Below are 10000 nucleotides of genomic sequence, written 5' to 3' on the forward strand. Positions count from 1 at the left end.
TTGTAGCATATCCATGTCAAGGTTTGATGTTTTGCGCATGCTGAGATGCTTTTCTGCTCACCACGGTAGTAAAGCGTGATTATTTGACTTACTATATCCCTCCTGACAGCTCAAACTATTCTCCTCTGATCTATTATCAGAAAAGCGTTTCAGCCCACTGAACTGTCACTCACTCAGATTTTGTTATTTTTGTGGGGGGTTTTTTTTGCATCATTTTGCATAAACTCTAGAGACATGTGAAAATCCCAGCTTATCAGCAGTTTCTGAAATCCCCAACAACCTTGCCGGAGATAAAGTCACAGAGATCCCCTTGTTTCTCCGTTCTGATGGTTGATATGACATTCCTGGAAGCTCTTGACCTGCATCTGATCTGCATTCTGCTGATGCTATTCAGATAACTGCATAAATGAGCAGGTGTACCAGTGTTCCTATTAAAGTGGACAGTGAGTGTCTGAGTGTTTTGTGTTTACACACACACACACACAGTTATATTATTCTAATCTGAATTTAATGACTGTAGGCTTCTCTGTTAGGTAACAAGTGACTGGTCTCTGTTGTACGTTTAAAAAATGAATTAAAGAAATCGAAGAATAAAAGCTGACAGCAAATCCCCTCTAACAATGCATCAAGAAATAGAAGAGAAGGCATGTGGCAAATAAGATGACGTAAATGATATGTATTTACTATATTCATTAGCATTAAAATAAACCATCCATGAACGACACGGCATTGTGGTGGTGTTGCGGCGAGGCGAGGATGAGGATTAGAGGCATTGTGAAATGAGCGCTGTTATCAGTGCCTTTTGATGCATGTGCTTGGACACGCCCTCTCCCGAGTGCATGGCACCCTTCACTGACTTAATGCTGTTCCCGGGTTTCGCCAAAGTCATTGAATGATTTAGCGCTGATCATTACGGCTGCTAGACACGGTCATTAATTATGCACTTTTAAACTTTTAGTGTCTTCATTTCCTCCCCCACTCTTAGCGTCCCTCTGCCTGTCTCTCGCTCTTCCTCTGAGGAGTTGTTCCACCTCTTTCAATCATCTTTTATGCCACAAAAGAAGACATCATGCGCTGAAATATGTTGGCCAACCTGGTCACCGTGGTAACGCTGTCGAGCGAGGCAGCGTTACCGAGAGCTGAGGGGAAACAGCTTAAGAGAGAGAGAGTGAGAGAGGAAGGGTGGAAAGAAGAGAGGGGGAAATGGAAAAAAGGAACATAATAGAATTAACTTATCAGCCTGCACACCTTTCCCCAAAGCTCTCGGGGGCTAAGCCTGTCCGGCTCAGGCCAGTACCTAAGTCCAAGAATTACAGAACTTTTTTTTTGGCAAACTGAGAGTCTTTGTCATAACACTCTGTGTGTGTGTGTGTGTGTGTGTGTGTGTGTGTGTAAGCGCATGCTGATGCTCAGTGCATCAACACCACCCTGCTGCTCTCTGACGGATGGAGCTGACACTGCTGTGGTTTTACTTGGAGACAGAACCTTATGACACAGTACTATTATCAGAAGAAGTTGATCATGCAGAACTAGAAGACAGCAGTCATTCAGAGTAATGGCTTTTTTTTGTTTTGTTTTGATGGTAGAAATTCACCACCATTAGTCAGGACAATTTGTGCGTGAGAGGAGGAAGAGAGAACGAGAGAAAGACATTCACGGTGGGTTTAATTCGATACTGTCAGCCCCTGTGGAAGAGTATAACAATTTATTCCTCACCAAAATGGGGGACACTCGCATTTTATAATGGGATGCACTGTAATTTCGCTGCCGGAAGAATCCCCAGCTGAGTGAAAGTTATTGTTAATGAAATTATTTGATGAAAGCGGAAGACAGACTGATGGCAGATTTTTTCGTAATTAATTCGGAAAGACTGGCATGAAACGTAGAACGGGTGACTGATTGAAATGTCTTCAAATTCGTGTCCTCAACTTTTTGTGCTTCTAGTTTAGGATTGCTCTCGTATATAATCATGTGCATACAGGCAGACGTGATGTATATGTAGATCACGTCCCACCTCTCTGCGTTCTTCCGGTTTAGTTCAAGGGCACATCGAGTATCAGCTTAAGCCTGCTGACCCGGTTCTGCCCTGGAGCATGATCTGACATGGCTCCTCTGTTCCAGCCCATATGGTCCAATTTAATGCATGAGCAGAAGTCTGAATCTGTGCTGCCATCATTAGGCCAGCTGCTGTGACCACCAGACTGAATCATTGGGGTGATGATGCTCATTCTGGACAATAAAAATGATTGATGATCCACATGTTCTTAGGATGGCATGATTGGAGGTGGCTGATGATTATAAACTGTATCCTCAGGGGGTTTATTAAGAGTGACCTTTTAATAACTTGATGGCGTACATACACAGGAAAAAAAAATACCTGAGATAAAGGTACATTTAAAGATAAAGATAAATTCTTGAGATAAAGGATACAGGCGTGTAATGGTACGAGGGGCATCACTGAGGTACGTAAAAAGACTTGCACTTGAAGTATACACTGTTTAATATCTTTATTTAAATAAATAGTTAAAATGGAGTGAGAGCATTTCTACACATTTAACCTAAAAAAAAAGAAAGTAATATATGAATATGCATGATGTGAGAATTAGAACTCCCGCTTGTCCTCGTACCACATGTCACTAGCAAGATTGTTAACTGCTAGGAATTTGACATGAATTAGATACGAGTTGGCTTTTAATATCAGAGTCATGATTTGCATGTGATAGGTTGTGCCTCTGCTTTGTGCCCCGAGTCCCCTGGGATAGACTCCAGGCTCCCTGTTGATGGTACAGTGTTTTGTCTACAGGCTTCAGAGCTTTTCCACAAGCTGAGTAAGTTTACCAACAGGCACACCAGAGTAGGATCACCAGCATGGAGCATCGATGTTCTGAACCACTACATGTGTAAAGAGTTGGGAGAAGAGAAATATATTTCCACTAGCTAGAAGAGAGCTGTGTCAGGCTGTGTGCTGCATACTGGAGTGTGAAGAAGTAGTCAGTAGTTGAGAAGGGACGTCGAATGGGGAAGAGGGCTCCCGACCCTTATAATGTGACTTTCATCATCTCGGAGAGGGATTGAATGACAGCACATCGATGTACGAGAGAGGATGTTGGGGGGGGGGGGGGGGGGTTTGTCTGCTGACCAGCCATAACTGAGAGAGAATGTGAAGGAGGAGATTGTGTGTGTGAGAAAGAGAGAGAGTCTTCACTTTTTTAAAAACATTATTCAGCTCTCTTCCTCATCTGTTACATTTCTCTTAACATTATCTTCGTTTTTTCCCCCCAATCCTCTTGAGTGATTCTCTAATTACCGGTCAAACCTGTGAAAGAGAGAGAGAGTGTGTGTGTGTGTGTGTGTGCGCGGATTGGCAGCTTGGGGAGTCTGAGTGTGGATGTGTGATCAGTAAGTAGAGCGGTATGGCAGCCACCAGGCTCCTCTGCTCCTGCTCTCCACTTATCTCCTGCCTGTGTTCCTCCTCCTCTTCCTCCTCCTCCTGCTCTTCTTACCCCCCCTCCCCCTCGCTCACAGATGAGTTTAAGGGCTCCAGCATGGTGGAGCTGATGAAGAAAGAAGGCACCACACTGGGCCTGACCGTTTCGGGAGGCATCGACAAGGACGGCAAGCCACGCGTCTCCAACCTGCGGCAGGGCGGCATCGCAGCCAGGTAAACACACACTTAACCATAGCTGTGTCTGTAACACGAACTCATGCTGTTTGTGTGAACCTCGGCGGGCTGCTTCCGACTGAGTTTTTGGTGCCCAGCCAAATGATCGGATTTGAATATTGCATGAGGAGTGAAAGAGCGCCTGTGCATGTGAAAGAGTGTGTGTTTGTGCGAGTTCTTTCCTCTGCGTGCATGGTGGCTGCCCATAGCATGCTCACAGGTCATCTAGCTACACACACTTACACATCATGCTCACTCCCAGAGAGGATAAATCACACACGCTTCTGAATGACTAAGCCTCAAACCTACACAAAACACACACACACACACACATTTCATCCAAGCCGCAGACTTGAACTGGATGCAATTATTTTTCCCCCAAACCATTTTCAAGAGCTGCTTGGCTTTAAAGGTTGGTGACTGTATTTTATATTTAAGTTTAAAACTCCAGTGTCATTCTGCACAAGGACAGTGTCGGTGTGACTCAGCTTTCACCCTGCACATTTAACTGCCCTGGAAATAGCTGCCCTGATTCACACTTTGGGTTTTATTTCAACACTGGAACGGTGTGTGTGTGTTTAAAAGAGAAAGGCTGACCAACCTCACTGGTTATTTCCTCACTACAAAGCATTCGATTAATCTCCTCCAAACAACTATCAAGGCTCAGTATTACCCCTAACACGCTCTCTGTCTTATCAGTCCTTTATTCTACCTTTATATCTTCCTCCCTGTTCATTTCCCCATTTCTCTCTGCCTGATTCCGTTCACTCCATCTTCCACCACCTCTCCTCCCTCCTCTTCCTTCCTTCTCTCACCTCACATCACCCTCATTTGTACTTACTTTATCTGCCTCCGTCTGATCCATGTCTTCATTTTCCCTTCCTTTCTGCTTCCCGCCTCTCCGTCGAAGGAGTGACCAGCTGAATGTTGGAGACTACATCAAGTCGGTCAACGGCATCAACCTGACCAAGTTCCGTCACGATGAGATTATTAGTCTGCTGAAAAACGTAGGCGAGAGAGTCGTGCTGGAGGTGGAATATGAACTGCCGCCTGTTTGTGAGTTCACTCTTTTTTTTGGTTATGATGTTCATTTATGATTATCAGATTTTTACGTATTCTAGATTATAATAGAATATTATTCCGCATAAATGACCTTACTGGTCAGTAACTCACTCCATGCTTGTCTCCCTCACTCTTTTATCTTCATTCAACTCCAGTAAATTTTATTCGCCTAGTGATGCGGTCTCGGAGCAGATTTACAGTCATCCAGATGTAGATTTAGATCTCACACCTTTCCAATTACTTTCTCTAGAGTTCCCTGAATAATTCCTATTAGGCTGATTAACTGAATAATTAGCCTAGACCGAGCACTAAATAAAGACACAGTAAAGCATTTGCTCCTTTATTTATACGAGTCTTATGTTTAATAGTGCAAAGTGTCGAGTCTGTTTAAAAAGAGGCTGACGTGGTAGTTTTTAATGCTCCTTTATATTACTGAGTTCCTCCTCGTCTGCTGTGTTAGATCAGCGCTCACATTTATCGCGTGGCTAGTTGAAGGCTAATTATAATATGAGCTGATCTGTGTTCGTCTGCAGCCGTACAAGGTTCGGGGGTAATGTTCAAAAATGTCGAGGTGACGCTTCACAAAGAGGGGAACACGTTTGGATTTGTCATCAGAGGTAAGTAAGACTTCTGGGCAAATGTGTCTTAATATGTAATGGGCTAAGTTGTTTCTAAGCCATAGTATATGCAAGTTGACAATTCATGTTCCTTGTTAATTAATTTATGGTCACTGATATGGTGCCTTTTTTGTTCAAGCTGTTGGTCTCCTCAATATCTAGACTTTCTTTATTCAATCTCTTAACATTGTACATTTCACTGATTACTGCATCACTGAATAATATAATAGTAATAACTGAATAACATAACTTTAAGGGACTTTTTTAATTTAAAAAAATGCCTAGAAATAATAACAATAATAATAATAATAATTATTATTATTATTATTATTAATAATAATAATTTTCTTTAGCTGTTCTGGGTTTTTCAAATTCCATTTCTAATATTTTTTAAGAATTTTTGTATTTTTTATGAGGTGTTCAGTTTATATATATAACAGCTGTGTGTGGCCAAATCGGTTGCCTGGTAACAGACACGACAATTAATGGTGTGTTCACATCATGTGAGAATTACAGTAATTACATGAAACACATGAACAGCAATCACGTCTTCACTGAACTTGTAATTAACAGTTGAAAATTTTCTGTTATCTCCAACTTCACAGAGTCACATCACTTTAGACACCAGTAAAAATCTGTCATGTCTGCCATTAAAGTAATGTTAGCTGTAATGATAGCTTTATAGGTTGTACATTTAGATTTGTGTCTATTTTTATTCTCTACCTTAGAAGGCAGTAAAGCATTGTGAGTGTTTTGGTGAGTTTGTGAAGATGAACAGCTCACGATAGAATCTTAGTGCCCTAATAACAACATGACCTGAACATTATGATCATTGACTTGGAGGGGTTTAGGACTGAAGTTCTAGAATGAGCAGATGTGAGAAAGCCCAAAAAGAAAGTTCGAAAAACTTCTAAGCTGAAATATGTTTGCTTTTGACATGCATCTCAACCACAATTTGTCATTTTAATATCTGGCTTCCTCAGAAAATGATAAGATTCCATGCTGACATTTTGACAGCCACTATCTGATTACAAACCTAACTGATTATTTATTTATTAATTTATTTTATTTATTTTTTTTCCTGGGAATACCCAGCACTCTTCTCCCTCTGCTGTTGACTTGCTCAGAACATATTCTTATTAGACTAGGATATACACCGGCCAGGCATAACATTATGACCACCTGCCTAATATTGGTGTTGGTCCCCATTTTGCTGCAAAAACAGCCCTGACCCGTGATGCACTGTGTATTTTGACACCTTTCTATCACAACCAGCATTATCCTCTTCGACAGTTTGAGCAACAATAGCTTGTCTGTTGGGGCCAGACATTACTCCCCACGTGCATCAATGAGCCTTGGCCACCCATGACCCTGTCGCCGGTTTTGATAGATACTGACCACTGCAGCCTGGGAACACCCCACAAGAGCTGCAGTTTTGGAGATGCCCTGATCCAGGCGTCTCGCTATCACAGCTTGGCCCTTTGTCAAACTCACTGAAATCCTTACGCTTGTCCATTTTTCCTGCTTCTAACACATCAACTTTGAGGACAAAATGTCGACTTGCTGCCTAATATATCCCACCCACTAACAGGTGCCATGATGAGGAGATCATCAGTGTTATTCACTTCACCTCTCAGTGGTCATAATGTTGTGCCTGATCTGTATATTTTTGACTCACTTGATGAATTCTCATCAATTGAAGTGGTAGAGTATGTTATAGGCAGTAAAAAATAATTCAGCCACAGCGACATATATGTGGTTTCTGTAATATCCCCCTCGATTATAGAAACTAAAAACATTTTCATTCGTTTGAAACCCATTTCATATGAACCTTTTCTAACATGAAGGTAATTTTTCCTTTCATATTACACAGTAAATGGATTTGATGATCCTACACGTACGAAGCAGCAAACAGAAAGCCGTTCAGCTGCAGAAGTGATTCTGCCATTGAATACGAAGCTCTTCAAATATCAGAGCCATTCATTCTGAAAAGAAATATAAATAGGATCTAACCTCTAAACATTTTCTCGCTCTAGCTGAATATCTGACTTATGAATGAAGAGCACTATAATACTCTCCAGTATCATGTTAGGAAAATTACCTGCAAAGTTACTCCTTACGTATCCAGGATTATTTTCCTCTTTAGCTGAGGGGCATTTTTTTTGTTTTTCAGTCCCGCTTTATGTGCATGTGAATAACTTTTCTCTGGCTTTGATGATGCAGAGCACTCATATGTCAGTGTGTGTCCAAAATCAACTTTTACTATATTGACCATGTACAATGTATTAAGTATCCAAACACAGCTGGGGGATCCCTGTGGAGCGGGATGTTCCCTTTGATTCTCACATTTCGGAGCAAGTTCACATGATTCATGTCTACATCAAACAGAATGTGTATCACTGAGGAACTGTTTCCGCTGCCTCCGGCTTTCTACAGCAGGTGGAAACGGATGACCTCCTTACTTCATCTCTACTTTCGCTGTTCAATTGGCCTTAATTCATAACAATTCAATTGCCTCCCAGGTCTCAATTTGTGGCTCGATTAAAGTAAAATATTTCTGCCATATCAAGACTCCAAGTCACATTGTTCCAAATGGGCACTTATGTGGGGAGTTAGAGTGAGAAAATGGCCAAATGTGTCTGTCCAAGAGAAATAGCCTCCGCCCAGCAGCTCTAAAAGTCATCTGTCTGCCTCAGAACTGAGGATATGCAAAATGTGCCTGCAAAACGCATTAGTTTCCCAAGAGCGCACATGCAATATGTTTATCTTTATGGCAACATTAGTCAGAAGTGCTAATGCGTTGTGTTTTCCCCCCCCATAGGAGGCGCCCATGAAGACAGGAACAAATCTCGCCCTGTTACCATAACAACGATCAGACCCGGTGGCCCTGCTGACAGGTGGGATAGTTTTCCTCATATGAAAGGCTTCCGAAGGCTCGTACATCACACAGATTAACATTACCACCATTCTATCGCCGCCGTATTATTTAGCATATTCATGCATCAGTGTTGAGTTTGATAGACTCTCTTGTGCAAGTTCTCATCCTGACGCTAGTAACTGAGTCAGCATTTTGCTGATGGAAATGCGCTCCATAAGGGGGCTGTCTGAATTCCTGTTCTCTAACTTCATTACTCATCTTAGATGTGCAAATAGACTGCCATGGATTTTTTGTGCACCCCTCCTACACATCAGCCTATTTTGTGTTTCCACTTTGCCCTGTTATTATTTCTATCCTTCTTCTGCCCATGGCTTTACTTTACAGTCAATAATCACCTTTTCTTTAATCCACACAGCCAAATACTCCAATATTTTGTACCGTTTCCAAATTTTGCTTATAGGGTGTTTGTTTCACAAGGCAATTTTAGACGTTTCTCCATCCAGAATTACTGCACGAATGTATTCGAAGACCAATCGGGTTGTCATGGCTTTGAGAAACGAATCATTTTATTTGTTCCTGAGCTATACGTTAAGCACAGCGCCCTTGTCTGTTCTGAAGTGCTTCTCATTAATTGCTAACCTGTGACCTGCAGCTCAGTGCCTGTTTCCATCCTTCTGATATTCCGTTATAAGAGTTTCCTGACTCGTTTTCTCTTTAATAGACTAGAGATGAAGACATGCGTCATGTATGAGGCAGATGGAGTTGTTCTGAAAAGTCTGTTGTAAACGAGGCGCTCGGAGGTTGTATCACTGTGCCATTAATCCTCACTGGCCCTCCAGCGTGCTTATGTGCATGCGCGGCGCAGGAGCCATCTGAAATAATAGTGCTCTAAGATGGCAATCAGGGTCTCCTTGTGCCTTGTTAACTTTCTTCACCGGTAAAATACTCACTGGAGAATCTTTTACTATTCAATTTAAGGAGCCATGGATTCCTGCTCACCTTTATAGGGGTCTTAAAACGCCAGTTCCTTTAGACTACTGTTTCCCTTCAATTCTTTTCTCTACATTATTTTTTTTCTTCTCTTCCAGGGAAGGCACCATCAAACCAGGAGACCGACTGCTGAGCATCGACGGTATCCGTCTGCACGGTACATCCCACGCAGAGGCAATGAGCATCCTCAAGCAGTGCGGCCAGGAAGCAACGCTCCTCATCGAGTATGACGTGTCCATCATGGGTAGGACGATGCTTTTAACCTGCAAGTCTGACACTCGTTTAGCGTGGATGTGCTTTGATTAGATTCCAAAATTTTAGCTGAGAAACACACGGAAATAATGGTACCCTGGAGGACATGTGCGCACTGGCTTGCTGAAAAGAGTGGGTGAGTGAGTCAGGAGAAAGAGAGAGAGAGAGGGAGGGAGGGAAGGAGAGAGAGAGAGGGAGAGGTGTAAGGTTTAGAGTAGCCCTTGGCTAAACACCATCCGCCTGATGTCTTTGTTTGTACACTGAACAGGAAGTGATAGATTTCCTTCATGTGGGGTGCAGTGGAGGAGGAATGATGGAAAGGAAGGTATAGCTGTGCTGGTAGTTAGTCATGTTAACTACTAAGAGCCCCACAGCGGCTATCATACTCCGGCTGTTATTTTTCTATTTATTTGTCCGGCACGTATGAGGGTGTGGCAATACTTGATGTGTTCAGCGTTCAGGGAAATGCTGTCTATCGATTCGGCTCCTTCACGTCTGAGAGCTTCATTAGAATTTGATGAACATTTTAAATGCTGAAGC

At 42.4% G+C, this 10000-nt stretch overlaps 1 protein-coding gene across 10 annotated transcripts in view; it reads left to right on the forward strand.

The window, feature by feature from the left end:
• The window catches only part of grip1 (glutamate receptor interacting protein 1), a 294167-nt gene that overhangs the window by 234749 nt on the left and 49418 nt on the right, over window positions 1-10000 (forward strand). For all 10 annotated transcript variants that reach the window (XM_058417361.1, XM_058417365.1, XM_058417356.1 and 7 more), the window contains exons 3-7: window positions 3526-3661; window positions 4572-4717; window positions 5257-5340; window positions 8162-8237; window positions 9307-9452. In XM_058417361.1, coding sequence (XP_058273344.1) covers window positions 3526-3661; window positions 4572-4717; window positions 5257-5340; window positions 8162-8237; window positions 9307-9452 — 588 coding nt within the window. The remainder of the gene's footprint in view (window positions 1-3525; window positions 3662-4571; window positions 4718-5256; window positions 5341-8161; window positions 8238-9306; window positions 9453-10000) is intronic.

This window comes from Hemibagrus wyckioides, linkage group LG19 (assembly GCF_019097595.1).
Source record: "Hemibagrus wyckioides isolate EC202008001 linkage group LG19, SWU_Hwy_1.0, whole genome shotgun sequence".
Classification (NCBI taxonomy): domain Eukaryota; kingdom Metazoa; phylum Chordata; class Actinopteri; order Siluriformes; family Bagridae; genus Hemibagrus; species Hemibagrus wyckioides.